We start from the raw sequence: 20977 nt of genomic DNA, 5'->3' as shown, positions 1-20977 counted from the left end.
ACAGTGATCACTAATGAAACTAACTATACCTGTTTGGATTATACTTCAAACTTTGAAATTGATACAAAGTGGAATCTAGTTTTGTAAAGAACAAGCTTACCACTTAAATTCCACCCAAAAAGATCTCATTTTCCCAAGAATAGGAACTCAAAAAAAATCTCCATGGATTGGAATCTAATTTTATGAAGAACAAACTTAACACTTAGATTCCACCCGAAGCGATGTTATTTGTAACACCCCGACCATTAGCCCTTTTAGTGGGCTTCATGTCCACTCTCGGCCCTTGGACCTACCTCTTTTGGTTGGTCCCATGTCTACTTCTGGCCCGTGAGCCACCTATATTTGACGGCCAATTTGCCATATCCCAAAGGTTTTAAAATTTTGTTTACCAACCCTACAAATCACCACATAATATTTTTCATGTTGAACATGTACGTGTCAATAACCAAAGTTTTAATATACATACGTTATAGGCCAAGGCCACAACGGCATTATCGACCTCTACCACATACTTAAGTACTTATAAAGTTAATTATAGATAACCAAATCTGGCAGGAAGAATATTTGGCATTAAGGAAAACAACTTAGGAGTACTATTACGAATTTATCAGTATAACTCCTACGGAATGAGCTTCTTTAGCTACCGTAGCTAGCTGCCAAGCCTGCCATCGCATTACTCTCTTTAAAGAGAAGAACTTGAGCTTAAAGTTGAGATATACAAATGAAATTTATAACAAGCAAACACACAAAACACTGGTGTTTTAAAATTATTTTCCAATTTAGTTGCTTTAGGCCTCAAAAATAATAGAGATTACGTAATCTTCGTGTACGTCATGTACGTGACGAAAGCCATTGATGCATCAAATTAATTAACCATGTGGATGTGATTCACCATGTTGCTTCAAAGACATCACTTGTGAGATATAAGGGTCTGTCTTTTTGCGTTATGTCTGGCAAGTTGACGGTAGGATTTATGAGGTTGAACATGCTTCTGCCCGGTAAGTTGTCCTTGAGTTTGATGTTTTTATTGTTCTATATTGACTTTTCTTTCTTTTATTTCGAGGATAGTAAAAAAATTAAAAACAAAAAAAAGAATCTTGATATTCAATCTCCTTAAATTTAGAACCACTGCACAACACTCTCTTCACTTCATAATTCTCACTTCATCACTCCTTCAACTCCTGAAATCAGAATGAATCAATCCGAGCAGAATTCCTTATCCGGTACCTCTTCTATTATTTTCTAAAGTCATGATCAATGTCCGACGACGTATAATCTTTTTTGGCCACATATAAAATATAATTATGCATGAACAAAAATTATCCTATGCACACCAATTAGATAACTAATTAATCTTTTTGAGCACAGTGGAGAAAACTTCACAGCCTTCATCAGGTCCCTACACACTGCCACCGCCGATTGGTTATCCTACTAGAGATGCGATGGTGGGTGATCCTCCGGCAGCAGCAGTGGAGACCAAATCCAAGGGCGTCGAAAAAGCAACGAAAATTGTAGAGTATATATTTCTTTTAATTTACTTTCTTTATAGTTATGTTTCTATATAGTTTGGCTCTAATTATTTGCAATATATTCAACTTTATTTTTAATGATCTGTCTGTCTACAGAAATACTGGTAAAGGTATTGAGGCATGTTGCGAATGTCTCCTGTGTTGCTTATCATAATCAACAGGATGAGACTGAAGTCGTTCACGAAATCAGAAAAACAACGTACGTAATATATAGAAATTAAAGAACCATCCATCAGTATCTTATTATCTATATTATTCGTTTGTAAGGACTCCCACGTACATTGCATATTTTAAGTTTATTTCCTTCATTGTTTGAAAGGGATCCATGATTCTTCATTTGTTTCGTATACTTTGTTTTCATATATGTCAAAGAAAAAGAAGAAGAACAAAAGCTACGAGTAACTCGTAACTATCCAAAGAAAACTGTGTTACAGAGACTCAAATTGTTTCTATTTTTTAATCATTTTATATTTTTTATTAATCATATTTTTAAATCGAAATATTAAATACTGTTTTTCTTTCTTTTTTGAAAAAAAAAATTTGGGTTTTTAGTCTTTTTACGTAAAATTTATGTCATTCTAGTTATTGGATAAGATAGAATGTTAATCTAAAAATTAATTGCCAAATTTGTATCAAACTGGTATATTTTCACTATAATTTATAATTAAAAATTTCAATCTAGTTAAATACACTTTATCTTTTTCACCAATGGAGATGCTCTTAGTAACTTATCAAAATTCTTAGATTCTTTTTTATCGTAGCGTTGAATTGATGAACTAATTTTGAGAAGAGAATCAAATGTTGCAAGCCATCAGCAAAAAAGAAGTCCATGTGTTGAAGTAATAAGCAGCATATCCTCTATGTGAAATACCAATGAAACAATCTCACAAAGCACATTTACTTGGTTATCCTGAGTGTAAAAAAAAAACTGATTCTTTCTTTACTTGCTAAATTAGTAAGAGATTGAAATAAGTGAGAAGAAAAAACGGAAGCAAAGGATCCATAAAGCCAAGATCTTTCATTCAAACACTGAACCTAGACGTAAGAAAAGATTATGCTTCAAATACAAAAGCTTACATAACTACTTTCACCAAATTAGACAATAGAGTTTCAAAGTTCACAAACCCATCACAATACTAATAAGAACTTCAATCATCATAGCCAAAAGCTAATCTCGCCCTTCACTTCGTTGGGCATCAACAAATCCCCTAGCCTCTCAGCATTTCAACACTTGTCTCCCTCGCCTTACAATCCCAAAAGCTAATCTTGTCATTCACTTCCTCTGTCATCATATTAGACTCATTACTATGTACAACTTGCTGAACACGACTATGTTCCCTTCTCGCAAACAAAACTGCTTGGAGTAAACACACAACTTGTCTTGCTGCCCCATTTGGTGGAGATAAGTAAGGAGGAAGACTGTCGAATAGCGCATCATATTGCGGCATCAGTTTCTTTTGAACTGAATTAACAATCCAACGGTCAAGCTGAGGGGTTGTGCACCTCATTATTTCCACCCACCGAGCTATACCGATCATACGGTGCATCTGTGATAGAAAAACAATCTCAAAAGATAAATAGGCAAGCCAATAAATATATAAATAAATAATATAAAGTTAACTTACTTCACTACAAAAAAAACAGACATATTGTATCACTTAAATAGTATCACAAAACTAATTGATATTATTTCAAATTACTTTTCAATAATTGATATAAAAATGATAATTTTACATCAGTTATAATAATTGATATTATTATTGATTCATTTCATTATAATTGATGCAAATGTAAATCACTTACATCACTTTCAGAATACTAACACAAAATATATAATTTTACTTCACTTAATAATTGATGTATTTATTAATTTCTATAGACATCACTTAGAAAAATGATCCAAAATTTACATCATTTTAAAAATGATGCTAGTAAAATTATGTGTCAAATTAATATATTAATTGAACTATAAGAAATAAAAAAAGAATAATATGTTACTTTTTAATCGGCTAAAACTAAAATTCAAACTGACAACACACAAGAAAGAAAACAATAATAAAAAAAACAGAATAGCCTATATCTCACATCGACTGTATCAAAAAAAAGTTCTCAATATTGCTCCTATATATTCTCTCACTTAATCATACATCTTTAAGGAGATAACAACTATGTGTGTGGTCCCATTAAAAATACAGTACAAATAATATAGATAAATTATGAAATGAATATATACAAATATGATTAAAATATAAATAATTAAATATTATATTAAAAAAAAAATTATTTTCATATAATTTATTATAATATTGATTTCAACATCAGTTTTCTAAAATGATATAAATATTTAACAATAGTTGATAAATGATGCAAATATTTTATATCAATTTAGTAAAAATGATGTAAGACTTGCAACATTTTTTAGAAGTGATGTAAATGAACATCAATTCTAATAACTGAAGCAAATATTTATTTCAATTGATGCAAATAATTTGCATCAACAAAATGTAAATCATTTACTCAAGTGATGTAAAATATTTTAGCATCATTTAAATATGATACAAATATAAAATATAAATGATGTAAAACCATCATTTTTTGTAGTGCCTCATTAACTAGTTGAGAGAGAGATGAACTAGAAGAGAAGGGAAGAGTATAAAATGCTACACGTTGATAGCCGGTCCCATTATCAAATTCCGATTGGTACGTCCTTAGTTTCAACAATCTCTGTAATGCATAAAACGAAATTGGACTTACATCAGTAGTTCACACATAACATCAGATGCAAATACTAAAAGTAATAATAACAACCTCATCTAAATCAGCTAAGAGCAAGTCGCAGGTTGGTTACGTGTGAGTTGATTTGGTTGCAAGTGAGGACCATTGTCACATGTCATCCAACATTGACGTTCCAAACATAATGCCGGAACATGAGGTGAATGATATCTCGAAGCTTTGTTAGGATCATGCTGGGTGAATGATTTAGGTAATTTTAAAAATAGATTGGAAAAAAAAAATGAAAAACAGTGAAACGAATTATATATTTACCAATCTATATGACCATGCGAAATTGAAGCTGAAAGGGTCCATCAATATAACTAGGGTGTCATTTTCATTGTCTACCTGTTTCTTAGCTCCAGCTTTTATGGCTTCCTTAATGGCATTCATATTCACATAAATATATACTTTACACACTAAAATTATTTTAAAATATACGATATAAATGCTTAATCGATGTCTATCACAAAAGATGATTTTTAATATTGAATTAACAGTGAACATGTACTGCATAGTACTAACATCAACAATTTTTTTAATATAACTAATTAAATATATATATTTAAAAAAGTTCTCCTCAAACTAGAGTTATTAATCTAGTAGAAAAGGTTAAAAACGATAACAAAATCAAAATATAATTTGTATAGGAGGTTAAAAATACTCATTGTGAATTTTTTGTTCAATTATCCCAAATATATATTACACATGTAATTGATTCGTTTGTTTTATCCGAGTAAGATTTGGATCACTACCATATTTGATTCATCTCGAGTAAGATTTGGATCACAAATACTAGTTTTTCTTTTTGTGTCTCTCTAATATTGTTATTTCTAAATTGTTATATTATATTTTTTTTGTTGGTGTTAGTACTATGCAGTACATGTTCACTGTTAATTCAATATTAAAATCATCTATATGTTAGACATTGATTAAGCATTTATATTGTATATTTTAAAATAATTTTAGTGCGTAAGATATATATATATATATATATATATATATATATATATATATGCATATCTTTGTGAATATGAAGAAATTTATCCTCAAAGTATAGTTATCAATCTAGTAGATAAAGTTAAATTTTCTGTTTAGTAGGTTTTGAATCTTACGAATTTTTAACTTTAGTTTTGTTAAACAAAGGATATAAGATGAATCAAATGATAGTAAAACTACATACGAGTTTGAAATATAATTTCGAATTTGGTGGCTAGGCTTCAGGGCATAAAATGAATTTATAAAGTGATATGGGCCTTTAGGGGTCATCTCATCTAAATGGGCTGAATTTGACGTTGAAATGATCAAATTAGGGTTTTTTTTTTGTCCTCAAACACTATATAAACACAACCATCTCTTTAATTAGGGTTTTCGTCTTTGCGGTGTGGTGTGCGAAACCGAAACAATGGTGAAGTTTCTGAAGCAGAACAAAGCCGTGATCCTCCTCCAAGGCCGTTACGCCGGGAAGAAGGCAGTGATCGTCAAATCCTTCGATGACGGAAACAGCAGCCGAGGTTACGGACACTGTCTCGTAGTCGGACTGAAGAAGTATCCGAGCAAAGTCATCCGAAAGGACTCAGCGAAGAAGACGGCGAAGAAGTCTCGTGTGAAATGTTTCATCAAGCTCGTGAATTACCAGCATCTGATGCCTACTCGTTACACGCTCGATGTGGATCTGAAGGATGTCGCGACTGTTGATGCTCTTCAGAGCAAGGACAAGAAGGTGACTGCTCTTAAGGAAGCTAAGGCTAAACTCGAGGAGCGTTTCAAGACTGGGAAGAACAGGTGGTTCTTCACCAAGCTCAGGTTCTGAAGAGCCTTTGCGATTTTATCTTATCTTTATCGGATTTATAATTTACATTTTTTTGTTTTAGTTCTAATAGAAATGAATGTGGATCATGGTTGGTGTTAAGACGTTTATGTTGGAATTGAATCATCTTTTGCTATATTGATTGCCTTAATCGTTACTGGTTTAGTAGCTGAATTGATTACATTACATTGTGGAAATGTTGTTAAAGAGTGTGGAGTAAGTATTGAAATGGGTTTCTCTGATGATCTGTTTCCTTCAATCATCACCACTTGTTGATTATGAATCTAAGGATATGCTTTTGTATTGTTTTACAGTCTTAGGTTTCTGCTTGATAAGTATTGTTTGTTGTCTCTGTTCTTTAACTTCGTCTAGGAAGATACAGAGTCTCTGTAGAAGCATGTTTGAGTTTTCAAGTGTTATAGATAGATAGTGTTGTAACCAGTAACTGCATAAGAAGCTAGAGAGGTGATTCGAATCTTTCTTCAACCATGTTGTTTAGCTGTTAAAGATTGTAAACTAATTTCTTCCTTGGATATGAATATAAAAAAGTTAGGAGATGATTATGATGTGTTTGTAGTGTGTAGTGGAACTGCCATTTTATCTTGACAAGTAAGATAGGTAGCAGTGACTATACATTTCTGAAACTTGAGTGCAACCAAATCTCCTTGGACAAAAGTTATGCGACTCAATAGCAAAGCGAAATACCAACTATTTCCATCTCCTCTTAAACAAAACGAAAATTGAATGTTCCATCCCTATCCCAATACCTCCCTTATACAATTAAACGTTGAATCTTCTGTCCAGAGCCTAGATGAAAGCTAGTTATCGTGTAACTAGCCTGCCTCATATTCGTTCGTTTCACTACTTGTCATATGTACTAGTAAGCTTCAACTTAAACTAAAATGCAGGTATTTTATAATCTACTTGTCATCTTCCGGAACCAAAGTAGGAGTTTAGGTTGATTGTTATTAACGATCTTGATTAGCTTGTAAAAAGGTTGTCTCTCACTTCATATTGTTACTATAATACTTTTTAACATTTGTTTTCATCTATATTAACATTTTTACAGCAGTTTTGGCAAAGAAGCCTTACAATTAGGATATATTTACATCTCATGACATTGTAATTAAGACATTTAAAAAAATAAAGGAAAAAATTGAAATAAGCAAAAATCAAGTATGAAAATACATGTTTTCCTAAAATATCTGAACAAAATTTATTTCTATTTTCCTTTTTAATTACAAGTTTTAAATCTATATATACATTGGGTATGTCATTTTAAAATGGTAAGATAGATTACTAAATTGATACGCAATTGAAAATTCTTGATAATAAAGGTATGTAGTTAATTAGGGCACTTACATACTTCATAGGTTTAAATAACAAAAATTATCTCATGGTACAACACGGGGTAAATCCTAGAATGCAGACCTATGATAATTTACATGTTGACAATTTTAAAAGATATTCAATTCTAGATTAATAATAAATTATCACTAGATTAAGACCCGTGGTAGAGCATAGGTTAAAAATTATTTTATTTATATTGTAATTTTAAAATAAAATATAATTTATGTGATTGTTTTTAAAAGTTTTTTTGGATAAAATATTATGCAATAAAATTATATGCTAAATATGGTGACTTGAAAAAGAAACTTTTTTGTAAATTTTATATTGTTAATGATTATGGATAAGTACCCGTGCTATAACACTGGTTAAATTTTATTTTATACAAATTTTTTTATATTTTCTATTTTAAAATAAAATTTTAATATGTTATATTAGTTTATGTACGTGAAGTTATTTCAACAATTTATATTCTAACCTCATGACTTGAATATCATTATAAGACATAATTTTGTGAATTTGGTTTTTAAAGAGCGAGTTATTATATTATGAGTAATTTAATATATTGTTATACTTTTTGTTTTAATATACTTGGTTTTTTGAAATTTTTTCATATTAGGTATGTCATTTTAAAATGGTAAGATAGATTACTAAATTGATAAGCAATTGAAAATTCTTGATATAAAGATATGTAGTTAATTACGTCACTTACATACTTCATAGGTTTAAATAACAAAAATTATCTCATGGTACAACACGGGGTAAATCCTAGAATGCAGACTTATGATGATTACATGTTGACAATTTTAAAAGATATTCAATTCTAGATCGATAATAAATTATTATGGACGGGGTCAAATGGTGAGATAGATTTTGGTCAACTGGTAAATAGAAATTTAATATATTACTAATTGTCGTTATAATATGGGTAATTCATCATTTCATTTGTTTGTTTTATTAATATTAAAATATTATATATATAATATTAAATTGAGTAAATAACGATTATGTAAAAAAAAACTATCTCGCGGTATGATAAGGTTAAATCCTAAACCTAACAATCAAGATATAATTATATAAACTTAAAACACTAAATATATATATATATATAGATAACTTAATTTTTTTTAAAAAATTAGTGAAAAAATCGTCCCGTAGGTTAAAATCTAGTATTAAATTGAATTTCAGGGAAGTTGTAATGAGGTGATGAAGAATTTTGTTTAAACATTAATCCATTGCTTGTGACTTTTCTGAAATAGAACAAATATATAAGATGTTGAGCAAGGACAGATTTTGTTTTTGTCAAAAAATTAATATACAAATTTGTTTTATTTTTAATTGGTGTTAATAATAATAAAAAGCTACATAGCTAAATCATAATTGAACATCTAATAGTATATTGTCAAAAAGAATTCAAAATGAATAATGTCTAATTTTTTTACTTTGTAAAAAAGTCAAGTAACAATGTAAAACTAATAACTAAAAGTTTTTAAAATGGCCAAAGAAAGTTATTTAATGAAATTAAAATTGTAATTTTTGTATTCAACCTCTAATTAATTTTATGATAAGACATTGAAAAAACAATAAATATTATTAACGCAAAATCATGTTTGAGAGGACAAAAATTAAAAGATACCCCACATAAAGTCAGTTATCATCATATCAGACCTTATACTTTACATAAATTATCACTTTAGTCCTCAAATTAAAAACCGATTTAACCACAAAAAAAAACAAGTTTAAGCCAAAAACAAGAGAGATTTAGATTTAATTTTAGGATATAGAAATAAATAAAAGTTGTCGTTTTTATAAACCAGAAAAGCTGCCCAACTTGTTCTTCTCTCGAACCCTAAACGAGCCGGGTCCATCTCAAAAAATTTCTTCGACATTGCATTCCTCCGTCGTCTTCAGATCCTTCCCTACCGTTCCTTAAACTCTTCTTCTCCGGTCGATTCCACCTTTTTCTTCATCGGAACCGAAGTCCTTGTACCGGAATTTCATCCAGCTTCTTTTGTTTACCGAACCGATTTGTCGCGTAACCAACCCGGTCACGAACCTCCAAACCAAAAAGGTTCGTTCTTTGTTTGTTCTTACGAGAGGTGAATTATTCAAAAACAAACTCAGAAATTTACGATTTTGCTGCACTGGGTTTATGAATTTTGCGTTTTTCAAAGCTCTTTCCTTGATGGGTCGATTCAATATAATCCGATTTGTATCGAATGAACGAAAATTTAACTTCTTTGTTACGAAATTTGCGAGCTTTATATTATATTATATGCAGCAGCTGAGTTCTTCTTATAAGTTGTGTGATCTCGTAATGTTTTGATTGGAGGATCTAGGGTTTTGGGAATGTGAATTCATGGCTTCTTTGTTTTGTGCGTGTTTTTTTTATGTAGGATGGATTCGGATTTAGAGCCTGTAGCTCTTACACCTCAGAAACAAGACAGTGCGTGGAAGCACTGTGAAGTTTACAAATATGGGGACAGAGTTCAGATGAGATGTCTTTACTGTCGGAAGATGTTTAAAGGAGGTGGTATTACAAGGGTTAAGGAACATCTTGCTGGTAAGAAAGGACAAGGCACGATCTGTGATCAAGTCCCTGATGAGGTTCGTCTCTACTTGCAGCAGTGTATTGATGGCACTGTGAGGCGTCAGAGGAAGAGGCGTAGGTCTAGTCCTGATCCCTTGCCTATAGCTTATTTCCCTCCTTGTGAAGCTGAAACTCAGGTTGTTGCTCCTACTGATGTGGACAATGGTTTTAAAACGCCGGGTTCTGATGTGGTTGCTGGTCAAAGCACGGGGAGGACAAAGCAGAGAACTTACAGGAGTAGAAAGAATAATGCTTTTGAGAGGAATGATTTGGCTAATGTTGAGGTTGGTGTTGGGAACAGTATGAGTGACTTGCTTGGTCGAGATATGGACAATTTGATTCCTGTGGCTATTAGTAGCGTGAAGAACATTGTGCATCCGTCTTCCAAAGACCGGGAGAAAAACGTTCATATGGCGATGGGACGGTTTCTGTTTGATACTGGAGCTGATTTTGATGTGGCTAATTCTGCTAATTTCCAACCGTTTATGGATGAAATTGTTTCTGGAGGGTTTGGTGTTTCTATTCCCGCACGTGAAGACCTCAGAGGCTGGATTTTGAAGGGTTGCGTCGAGGAAGTGAAGAAAGAAATTGATGAATGCAAGTCTCTGTGGAAAAAGACAGGCTGTTCTGTTCTAGTTCAGGAATTAAACTCCAACGACGGCTGCCCTAAGATCCTCAAGTTTTTGGTTTACTGCCCGGAGAAAGTAGTGTTTCTGAAATCCGTTGACGCATCGGAGATGTTAGATTCTGAGGATAAGTTGTTTGAGATACTTAAGGAGGTGGTTGAAGAGATAGGTGATAGCAACGTTGTTCAAGTGATTACAAAATGTGAAGACCATTACGTCGCTGCTGGGAAAAGGTTGATGGATGTGTATCCTTCTTTGTACTGGGTTCCTTGTGCTGCAGACTGCATAGACAAGATGCTGGAAGGATTCGGAAAGATGGACTGGATAAGCGAAATTATCGAACAAGCTCGAACCGTCACAAGAATTATTTACAATCACAGTGGTGTTTTGAATCTGATGAGGAAGTTCACTTTTGGCATTGATATTGTGCAACCAGGCGTTACCAGTTCAGCCACAAATTTTACAACAATGGCAAGAATTGCTGATTTAAAACCCCATTTGCAGGCCATGGTTACTTCGTCCGAGTGGAACGATTGTTCATATTCGAAGGAAGCAGGTGGATTAGCAATTACTGAGACTATCAATGATGAGGGTTTCTGGAAGGCATTAACATTGGCAAACTATATAACTGCTCCTCTTTTGCGGGTTTTGAGGATTGTTTGTTCTGAAAGGAAGCCTGCAATGGGGTATGTCTATGCAGCAGTGTACAGAGCAAAGGAAGCAATTAAGACACATATGATACACAAGGAGGATTACACCATCTACTGGAAAATTATTGATAGGTGGTGGTTGCAACAACATCGTCTTCCTTTGCACGCTGCTGGTTTCTATCTTAACCCTAAGTTCTTCTATAGCATTGACGAAGAGATGCGTAGTGAGATCCATTTAGCTGTGGTTGATTGCATAGAGAAGTTGGTCCCTGACGTCAACATTCAAGATATTATCATTAAGGACATAAACTCATACAAGAATGGTCTTGGGATTTTCGCAAAGAACATAGCAATCAGAGCTCTTGACACAATGCTTCCTGGTAAACCAATATCTTTCTCATTTATTGAAATTTCATTAAGACTTATTCATATGTTCTCAAGTGTTTCGTATGTACTTAAACATGTTCAATTCCTTTAGCTGAATGGTGGTCTACATATGGAGAAAGCTGTTTGAACCTGTCACGTTTTGCTATACGCATTCTGAGTCAGACATGCAGCTCATTGATTGGCTCAGGGAGAAACCTGACACTAATCTCCCAAATTTATGAAACAAAGAACTCCATTGAGCGACAACGGCTCAGTGATCTTGTATTTGTTCAGTATAACATGCGCCTCAGACGACTGTAAGTTTGAATTCTCTTACTCTTAGATACAGTGTTTCTTCAAAACAGAACTTAAGGGTTCTTTGTCTGTCTCCTCTAGGGGCAGCAGTGAAAACAGTGGAGATGACACTGTAGACCCGTTATCACACAGCAACAAGGAAGTTGTTGAAGACTGGGTTTCGAGAAACCAAGTTTGTATAGAAGGGAATGGAAGCTCAGACTGGAAGTCACTTGAACCGATTAAGAGAACAGAAGAAGTAGCTGTTGTTATTGATGAAACAGAAGACTTGGGTTCAGGTAAAAGCTTCACACTGTAGTAGAATCTAGTTTCGGAGAATACATATGTTGTTGACCATATATGTATTGATTGATGTGAGACAAGGTTGTAAAAAAGGGTTTTGAATGAAATATGAACAGGTTTCGATGATGCTGAGATATACAAGTTGGAAAAGGAAGCTAGCTATGAAGGTGGTTATTCGGAGAATCTCTTCACTTGAACTTCACCTCTCTATCTCTCATTCTGTAATCATCATAGGTTTTTAATTTGTGACTCCTCTTAGAGTTTGATTTGTATTATTAATAGAAGTCTTTACCAATTTAAGTTGTATCCCAGAAACTAATAATTACAGGATTCTTCTTCTTCTTTTGATTGTTGGTGATTGAAATGTTGTTTGGACATAAGCTAATCTTTATTCTTAAATCGGTTTAAGTGAAAAAGGGGTTAAATTCAGATATATGAAAAAAAAAAAAAAAAATTCAGATGTTATATATATAAAGAAGTCTTATCCTCGAGAGCCTGCCTTATCTTCACGTTTGGTCCTGAGAAGAGTAGAGATGGAAGGGATAAGCCATATTGCACTCCCTGTTCTGGGAATTGTCGCAGTCTCCGTTGTAACCTTCTATGCCGTTAGCTTCGCTGAGATCAGAGAGGTTAGTCATTATATTAAGCATGGTATTAATTAGTTAACGTTATCCCTTAACAATGGATTTATGCAGAAATCATTTAAAGATGTGTATGACTCGGAGAACAAAGATGGAGGAGGGTTCAAGACTTCTTTAAGTTCGAGGGAGAGAAGATCAAGAAGAAGAGAAGCAAATAAAAAACGTCCTAAATCTTGATTTGCAAATGTACCAGAGACCAAAACTATATCGTACATGTTTTGTAATCAAAGAGACTCTCTTTTAAGTCAATGATACATTTGTTTTTCTGGGTTTTCAATTTATATGTACATTATCGAATCTGGGACGTCTATGTCTTGTCCTAATGTTGTTACTGATGTAGCTGGGTATGGTCATGTGGCTTACTGTTTCTTCATCTTTGGTTTGGTCAGATATTGGTTCTGACTTCTGATCACATTTGCTAGAAAATTTGGATCTATTTTTTTCTGAAAACGACTTCACCAACGTCTGGAACAAAAACCCTGATGCTTGTAGAAGAACCCTGAAAAATGTGTTGAGCAAGACCTGACTCGTCGTCAAACTTTCGTCTCTTTGGCTCTGGTTCCTCAGGTAAAGGCACAGGCAGAGGTGGTGCAATCTTTGGCTCTGGTTCCTCAGGTAAAGGCACAGCCAGAGGTGGTGCAGGAGGTTGCATTAAAGGGGTTAGACTCTGATCACAAGCTCGACCAGGAATAGCCAGTTTAAAGCTGACGTGTGGTGGTGGGATGGGGACACCATCTATGTCAGCAAAACAGTCAAGAGAACTCACAAAATCATTCAAACAACCCATAGCCAAATCCAGTCCCTCTTGCTGGAAACGATCAACCCAATTGAAAAAACCCTCAAGAACGGTGTCCGCATCAAACTTTTTCCAAGGCAACAATACTCTGGAATAAAACTCAACAAGCTGACTATAGAAACCAAACCTGCTACCACTGGTCGGCTCCATAAACTCAAACTCTTGAGGTGTCTTCTTCTCAACCACTCTAGTCATCAAAGCCCGCATAAATTCCACCCCATACCTCGCCTCAAACTGCGCCGTGGCCTTAATAATACATGCCTCCTTGCGTGTGAAACCCAACCCATCGTGAAACATAGTAGTTGCAGGTCTTAGAGGAGGTTCCCTAAAAGGATGAGGCTTAGGATCATCAAGATCGAGATCTGCACAATACTGATGAATAGTAGCACGTCGAGATCTCTTTGGAGGAGGCAGAACAAGGGTACCAGGCCCCCTTAGTATTGGTGGGATCATATTCATCAAAAGGTGTACAGGTGGTGGCATGACAACACGATACTCTTCATCATCAAAGTGAGCAAAACAGTCAACAACACCCACAAAGTCAAACAAAACCCCTTCCTCCTCCATCTCCAGGACTCGGAGAATCTCAAAAAACCTCTCAAGAACGCTTGCCGTACAAGCATCACTCTCTTCCATCTCTTTGGAACGCCTTAATACTCTGCGGTACGCGTTAACCAACCCAGAGTAGAAAAAGTACCTCCTATCAGATAGGAGCACAAACCCAAACTGACGGTTCAAAACCACTTCCTTCCGCAAACCTCGTATGAAATACATCCCAAACTTAGCCACAAACTGCGCTGTGAGCATAATAGTACCAAGCTCCTTGAGTGTGATCCCCTTTGCAGGGAATCTAAATGTACGCAGAATATAAAAGGATTCTTGTGCATCATCATCATTATCATCATCTACACAACAATCTTGAAGATTCTGAGGGTTACAGAGCTGAGATCCCATAAACATTGAAAGGCGTTCAGGTGGTGGCAGGAGATAATCATAGGAGGCACCATGCATGTGAGTGAAAAAGTCAAGACCACCAACAAACGCATGCAAGTCAACGGTAGCCATCTCAACTCCGTCCTCCAGCTTCTCCAACTGAAGATGTTTTGAGAAAAACTCAAGTATCCCGGCGGTACAACCATCCTCAGTCCTCAACAGCTGATCAGAAGGCAGTAACACTCTGGAATAACGATACTCAATCAGATTGAAAAATCTTGACTTGTTGTTCCAACCATCATCAGTTGGCTTCAGAAACTCAAACAGAGGATTCATAACCACTTTCTTCATCAAATCACGACGAAACCGCGGTCCATACCGAGCCACAAACTGTGCTGTGAGCTTAATGACACCAAGCTCACTGAGTGTGATCTGGTTTTCAAAGAATTCATATTCACTAGATCGAGGACTTCTTAGCTCAACAGGTTGCGCTTGAGTAGTAGAAATAGTAGTAAGGTGGTTAGATCCGAGTGGGTGCATCTCTGGATATTGGCGCATCATGGCTGAAAGGTATGCAGGTTCTACCACAATATCATTATAGTCTTCATCATCAAAGTGAGCAAAACGGTCAACACCACTGACAAAAGCATGCAAATCGATCAAAGCCATCACATCACCTTTCTCCAGCTTTTCCAACTGAAGAAGGTCGAAAAAAGCCGGAAAAAGACCACTATTAAATCTAGCATCATTGGATATCAGAGATTCAGTGCAAGGCCTTAACACAGTAGCGTAGGCACGAACAAGGTCGTAATAGTAATCAAACCTGGTACTGGACCGCTCCAAAAACTCAAACTGGGGTTTGTAATAGCCCAGTTTCCCTCTCAAACCACGCAGAAAAAACCAGCCGTACCGCGCCACGAACTGCGCTGTGAGCTTAATAATACCAAAGTCCTTCATTGACATGGCATCAGACTTTTTAGGATAACGAAAAGAGTGACACCGATAACGATGAGCAGTCAACGGGAAATATACTTCATTGCGGTATTTGTTAAGCTTTTGCTTGTAGAATGGGTGACAAGGGTCTGAGTCACACAAAAAGCTATAATTTTTTCCATTGTAATTGTTATCAATGGACATGAGCGTCTTCTCCAACTCCAACCCTTTTTGGGAAACCAAACGTGCAATTGTCTTGATAAAACTTTTGTTTTCTGGAACGGGATTCATATTATTTAATCTGCGGCAGTGTCTAGCCAAGAACGGCTATGGCAAACGGAGAGGGAACGAACGACTAGGAGAGATGTAACAAAGGAAACGAAAAAAATCTCAACCGAAAGAAGCACCCTAGGCTTAGCTAGTCAATTGTCCCGATCTTTTCTTTGGTTCAAGATCGACTCATGTGGGTGAAAGAGATAAAATAAGGAACTAAAGCTGGAACCTTTATTATGTATATATAGTTATGGAAAAATAGCAGGAAGGCAATTTTCCTTTTTTTTTTTTTTGGTTCACGATCAAGTCATGTGGTGAAAGAGAGCTCTGAGTAAAATAAGGAAATAAAGCTGGAACCTTTATTATTGTGCAAATTATCGAACTGTGTAAAGCTAGTGAGTGACAAAAACAATTCATAAGGAAAGATGACAGAACGAAGAAAAACTTTTTTCATCAACATCATTAGACTCTCTGCTTCTTTACTTCTTGTGCTGAGCCTTGAGTTCTTTTACCTTCTTTTCAGTTTCCTTCAATGCTTTCCCGTAGATAGAAATCAACTGGAAATATGATCAAAACCCCAAGGAGGGAAGTAAGAAGAAGAAGCAGAGTGTTTTAGGGAACAAGTCGCAAGATTTTTTAGTAGAAAAAAAAAGACATAATACTGTCTCAAATATTTACCTCGTCGATCTCTTCAGGTGAGATAATGAGAGGTGGAGACATCATAATGCTATCACCTGCAACACGGACTAACATCCCTCGCTTCTGGCACTCGGCTCCAAAGTATGCGCCAACACCTGTTTACATCAATTGAAAATGGTTTAGCGATTTAGTATGGTAATGAGTTTACCAGAATGAGACTTTTTGTTTGGTCATGAGAGAGAGGGAGAAATTTTACTTACCCCATTCTGGTGGAAATGGTTCGTTCGGGGATTTGTTGTCTGCAAACTCAGTCCCAAGAATCAAACCTGTTCCTCTTATCTAGCAACCATCCCAAATTCCCTTAGTCAGATACTAAAAGATAAAAACTGGTAAGTACAGACCAAGAGAACTCGTGTACCTCTCCAATAATAGGACTACTAGGGGCAAAAGCTTTAAGACCATCTTGAAACCTTGGGGCAATTTTGGCGACATACTCTGGTATGTTCTTTTCCCTATAATTTAAAAATATGAACGTCAAAAAAGTGCAGTAAGAAAAGACAAAGGAGAAATTTAAATAACCTGAGTGACAGGTTCTGGGTTTATGGCAAATTACAATCTAAAAGCTGGCTCACTTGCATGAACGAACAAAGTGAGAAAAGCTTACTTGTATATCTTTAATGCTTCAATTGCTACGGCACATGAAACTGGATGACCAGAATAAGTGAATCCATGCGAGAAAGCACCTGAAAATTTAAAAAGTTTTTTAACCAGCATTGTAAGATCAGAACATTGGAATACTACTACCACGGTGAACATTTATTAGTTTACTAAAGTACCTAGCTTGTTGCTTTGGGAATAGATGACATCTGCCACTTCTTGGCTCATAAGAATGGCTCCAATCGGCATATATGCTGAAGAGAGTGCCTGAATGTTAATAACATTTACAACATGTCAGGGAATTTTGCCAACAGAGATAAAAAGCTACTAAATCAGCTTGCAAAATTTCACCTTAGCTAAGGATACAAGATCTGGCTTGATGTTGTATTTGTCACAGCCAAACATTGTCCCGAGCCTTCCAAATGCACATATCACCTTAAAGGCCAAACAAAATGAAAAAAGGATAGTGATATAATTTTCTTGTTGATTGATTTTTTGGTCATGATCCTGTGTGTGGACTGATAGTTTCATAGGCACATACCTCATCAGCGATGAACAAGATATCATACTTCTTAACAACAGCTTGGATCTGCAACATAGAAAAGGAGAAATTGGAATGGCTATATGAGCCCAATATCACATGCACAAAGATCTAACCACTAAACCACATAATCATTCTAGTGGTACTTAATACCAACAACGTTTCAGAAAATGACCTTTTCAAAGTATGTAGCAGGTGGAGGTATCACACCCCCAGCACCCATGACTGGTTCAGCTATAAAAGCACCAATCTAGGAAGAAGAATTTCTGTTAGATTGAGATACCAACATCATCATTAATGCATGAAGACTGAAAATTCACGTAAGTAATTATAGGATGTTTACAGTTTCTGGCCCCTCTTTGATGATAAGATCCTCTAAATTTTTGGCTAATCTGGTTGAGAACTCCTCTTCCGATTCGCCTGCACAAACAATTCCAAGGTTAAACAAAAAAATAATACTCTCTTTTAAAATACAAGCGAGAATCACTGATACCTGGAAGATGGAAACGCCAATAATGAGGGCAATCTGTGTGCAGCACAAATGGTGCAGGTAGATCAAAATTTTGGTGCAGCGCTGGAAGGCTGGAACAACAGATAAAAGTTTTTAGGGAAACAAAAGGAATCTTTACCACAGCTAAGAAGAATATCTGAGGAACTATATATATCCTACCCGGACAAACTTGCTGATATAAGAGTGGAGCCATGGTACCTGAAATCGTAACACCGAACTTATAAACACTTAAAAGATCTTGTCAAAACAGACAAACATATAAACAAGCAAATATCCATTCTCACGATTTATTTCTAGCGATAAATTTTTTCTTCTCGGGCCTTCCAAGTGCGTTATTGTAATACCAAACCAGCTTTACCTGCATTATACAGACAAGAGATTCATAAACAGCTCTTACAGGACAACAGGTTAGGCAATAAGAGGTCAAGGTACATCGTATAGTTATAAAAACCTGGGTATCGTTGGCCTCTGATCCACTGTTTGTAAAAAATGCTTTGGCCATTTTGTTGGCCGTGAACATGTCTAAAAGATCCTTAGCGAGGTCCTGTTTAAGCAGGAAAAACAGAACAATGATTAAATTCTCTATGATTGGCATCAAGAATACTGCCCTGAGTCTTGATAGCTCACAGAAAGTAGTAGCAGACCGTAGATAAACATCAAAATAATGACACAGAAATAAAAAGTCTTTGAGTACCAGAGAAGGTTTAGTAGTACGGTTCCAAAAGGAGTGATAAAATGGCAAGGTCTTCAACTGCTCAACAGCTGCAGAAACAAGCCTTTGCTCATTTCCTCCTGCAAAAATTTGAGTATCAATGAGAGACTGAATCAATGACATAATGGTAACACTTGCACAAATGTCCAGAGGTATGTACAAAGAGAAACATCAAGACATGTGTATTAATAGAACTATAGAAGGAAGATTACCTAAGGCAGTACACCAAAGACCAGCGAGAGAATCAAGATACTTTTTACCATTGTCATCGAACACATAACTTCCCTGTAAGAAGAATCCCACACTATTACATAACCGTTTGAATCAACAATTAGCATAGTACAACGATGATAACATATTGATATGTACCTCAGACTTAGCAATGATCAAGGGATCTACATCAGCACTCTGCCATCCAGCAGTAAAAGGTGCAAGCATATCATGCCCCTTAGACCTGCTCTTAACCAAAAACACATTTCCCACTATTCATATCTCGTTGAAGCTAAAGCCTTTAGTTTTCAAACCCTCAAGCATCATAAAAAAGAAAAAAACACTCACCTAATTGAATTTTGCTTATCAGGTGATGCTTCTGTAGTGAAGATCCTCCTAGAAGTAGAGTTCCCAGATATGCATGTTGCATACCTACTGTGCAAATTAACCTGCCATGAGAAAAGAGAGAGAGAGAGAGAGAGAGAGAGAGAGAGATCTTAGCACTGATGTTTTAAAGCTATGAACCACATCACTATTACAAAACACTATTCATCACAAGAAAATTATTGGCTTCACATTTACATAAAAATATAATATTTGAAAAACCTTGTCCCATGATTACTGGAGATTCCTAAACAGTATATACCCAAAAAGATATGACCTTTTTTGTTTATCTTGATCAATTTTGTGTGTTTGAAAAATAAAAAAATAAAAATCACTTTTTTATCACCCAGACAAGTTTTTGGCATTTCAATGTTATTCTGAATCTTGATCTACTAAGCTCTAAGCGCGACGAAGATGGAAACGACAAAATCGAGTTAAAAGAAGTTGAAGAAACCTGAGTGGTACGGGCCAAGCGTCGGAGGCTGTTGATGACAACCATTCTTTTGTTCTCGGGGAAAAAAAAAAAAAAGATCGAAGGAGAGAGTATGAAGAATCCTGGAGAGCTGAGATTGGTTAAAAACAGAGGATGATGATGATGGCGTTATGAATCAATAAAAAAATATCTCTTTGAGTTCCATTTGATTTTGTTCAGTGACGTGTCATTGAGTCATTTTATTTTTAACCATTTATGTTTTATTTATATAAATCAATTCAGATGCTCTTCTTCATTTAGCCAACTTACCATATCAAATATCAAATTGTACCAATTAGGCGGCCAACTAAGTGGGGTTATTGGTTTGAGATTTGAATAAAGTTTTAAAGATTTTAAATATTATGGAGAATTTGTTGTTATTAGATCAAGATTTTGTTAAATTCTGTTAAAGTTTAGTGTTATTAGTTTGTGATTTGTAAAAGAATATTTAAAATCTTAAAAAATTTGGGTTATTGAATTCAGACTTTTAGAAAGTCATTAAAAGTTTTGTGTTATTCAATTAAAACAAAAGAATCTAGGATTGTTAATGAGTTCAATTATTATGTTATTGGTTCATGATTTTAGACACTTTCTTTACAAAATAAAGTCATGGAAAGTATCACAAAAATACTGGGATTGTTTGGAAGACTTTACAAGATTTTAGAAACCTAATCAACAAAACTCTCTAGCAATCTTTAACAGTCTTTCACTTATTCACTTTTAATGATTTTGTTGAACTTTTCAAAAATCTTAATAAATTAGAATCCAATACCATCCCCTAAAAATATTTATCCAAAGTTTGACTACATACATTTCATTCAAGTTTGGTATAAAAAGTATTAAACTTTTATGTCTAACAGAAGTAATATTAAATGTTATGTCCAAAAGTATTAGACAACATAAACATAATACTTTAATATGTCTAACAGAAGTAAGAGAAAAAATATATTTATACATTCTTTTCAATAGAGATAAAACTTTATAGAAT

The 20977-nt window shown here is 34.8% G+C and overlaps 5 protein-coding genes across 18 annotated transcripts; 3 read left to right on the top strand and 2 right to left on the bottom strand.

The window, feature by feature from the left end:
* Positions 1–1000: 1000 nt before the first annotated feature.
* Positions 1001–6247, top strand: LOC104746669 (large ribosomal subunit protein eL27y). 12 transcript variants are annotated; one of them, XM_087489205.1, is made up of 6 exons: positions 1001–1223; positions 1369–1511; positions 1626–1728; positions 4131–4229; positions 4369–4512; positions 5668–6247. In XM_087489205.1, the coding sequence occupies exon 6, from the start codon at positions 5707–5709 to the stop codon at positions 6112–6114; it is 408 nt and encodes a 135-aa protein (XP_087345331.1). In that variant the 5' UTR covers positions 1001–1223; positions 1369–1511; positions 1626–1728; positions 4131–4229; positions 4369–4512; positions 5668–5706; the 3' UTR covers positions 6115–6247. The 12 variants fall into 12 exon arrangements, 10 of the variants coding, with proteins under 10 accessions (XP_087345331.1, XP_087345332.1, XP_087345327.1 ...); XM_087489206.1 differs by having other exon boundaries at positions 4352–4512; XM_087489201.1 differs by having other exon boundaries at positions 1369–1516; positions 4369–4461.
* A 2930-nt stretch (positions 6248–9177) lies between these two features.
* On the top strand, positions 9178–12664 carry LOC104746667 (uncharacterized). Of its 3 annotated transcripts, none has more exons than XM_010468192.3 (5): positions 9178–9529; positions 9855–11704; positions 11803–12007; positions 12096–12283; positions 12404–12664. In XM_010468192.3, exons 2-5 carry the CDS (start codon positions 9856–9858, stop codon positions 12481–12483), a joined length of 2322 nt encoding a protein of 773 aa, XP_010466494.1. In that variant the 5' UTR covers positions 9178–9529; position 9855; the 3' UTR covers positions 12484–12664. The 3 variants fall into 3 exon arrangements, with proteins under 3 accessions (XP_010466494.1, XP_010466492.1, XP_010466491.1); XM_010468190.3 differs by having other exon boundaries at positions 12093–12283; XM_010468189.3 differs by having other exon boundaries at positions 12087–12283.
* Positions 12665–12741: 77 nt separating this feature from the next.
* On the top strand, positions 12742–13205 carry LOC109129330 (uncharacterized). Its single transcript, XM_019237332.2, has 2 exons — positions 12742–12916; positions 12983–13205. Exons 1-2 carry the CDS (start codon positions 12821–12823, stop codon positions 13103–13105), a joined length of 219 nt encoding a protein of 72 aa, XP_019092877.1. The 5' UTR covers positions 12742–12820; the 3' UTR covers positions 13106–13205.
* Positions 13206–13211: 6 nt separating this feature from the next.
* LOC147926565 (uncharacterized) lies at positions 13212–15997 on the bottom strand. The gene has a single exon (XM_087489197.1). The coding sequence runs from the start codon at positions 15879–15881 to the stop codon at positions 13362–13364; it is 2520 nt and encodes an 839-aa protein (XP_087345323.1). The 5' UTR covers positions 15882–15997; the 3' UTR covers positions 13212–13361.
* Positions 15998–16200: 203 nt separating this feature from the next.
* Positions 16201–20277, bottom strand: LOC104746666 (gamma-aminobutyrate transaminase POP2, mitochondrial). The gene is made up of 19 exons (XM_010468188.3): positions 19972–20277; positions 19482–19582; positions 19293–19377; positions 19136–19208; positions 18906–19003; positions 18663–18755; positions 18496–18569; positions 18371–18409; positions 18194–18282; positions 18044–18120; positions 17876–17950; positions 17701–17748; positions 17511–17594; positions 17339–17426; positions 17167–17245; positions 16921–17014; positions 16763–16841; positions 16542–16657; positions 16201–16420 (listed from the first exon to the last, which is right to left on the bottom strand). Exons 1-19 carry the CDS (start codon positions 20014–20016, stop codon positions 16343–16345), a joined length of 1515 nt encoding a protein of 504 aa, XP_010466490.1. The 5' UTR covers positions 20017–20277; the 3' UTR covers positions 16201–16342.
* Positions 20278–20977: the final 700 nt, after the last annotated feature.

Source organism: Camelina sativa, chromosome 15, assembly GCF_030686135.1.
Source record: "Camelina sativa cultivar CO46 ecotype springtype chromosome 15, ASM3068613v1".
NCBI classification, from domain to species: domain Eukaryota; kingdom Viridiplantae; phylum Streptophyta; class Magnoliopsida; order Brassicales; family Brassicaceae; genus Camelina; species Camelina sativa.
Note: the sequence above shows the minus strand (reverse complement) of the source record. Positions and strands in the feature narration are given on the sequence as shown.

Coding starts and splice junctions, on each gene's coding strand:
- LOC104746666 (XM_010468188.3), bottom strand. CDS start 20,016: ATGGTTGTCATCAACAGCCTCCGACGCTTGGCCCGTACCACTCAG. Junction 19,583..19,971: donor GCTTGGCCCGTACCACTCAG/GTTTCTTCAACT, acceptor TTCTCATGGCAG/GTTAATTTGCACAGTAGGTA. Junction 17,595..17,700: donor TCTTGTTCATCGCTGATGAG/GTATGTGCCTAT, acceptor TTGGCCTTTAAG/GTGATATGTGCATTTGGAAG.
- LOC109129330 (XM_019237332.2), top strand. CDS start 12,821: ATGGAAGGGATAAGCCATATTGCACTCCCTGTTCTGGGAATTGTCGCA. Junction 12,917..12,982: donor GCTTCGCTGAGATCAGAGAG/GTTAGTCATTAT, acceptor GGATTTATGCAG/AAATCATTTAAAGATGTGTA.
- LOC104746667 (XM_010468189.3), top strand. CDS start 9,856: ATGGATTCGGATTTAGAGCCTGTAGCTCTTACACCTCAGAAACAAGAC. Junction 12,008..12,086: donor AACATGCGCCTCAGACGACT/GTAAGTTTGAAT, acceptor TGTCTCCTCTAG/GGGCAGCAGTGAAAACAGTG. Junction 12,284..12,403: donor AACAGAAGACTTGGGTTCAG/GTAAAAGCTTCA, acceptor AAATATGAACAG/GTTTCGATGATGCTGAGATA.
- LOC147926565 (XM_087489197.1), bottom strand. CDS start 15,881: ATGAATCCCGTTCCAGAAAACAAAAGTTTTATCAAGACAATTGCACGT.
- LOC104746669 (XM_087489201.1), top strand. CDS start 4,417: ATGTCATCCAACATTGACGTTCCAAACATAATGCCGGAACATGAG. Junction 4,462..5,667: donor ACATAATGCCGGAACATGAG/GTGAATGATATC, acceptor CTCTTTAATTAG/GGTTTTCGTCTTTGCGGTGT.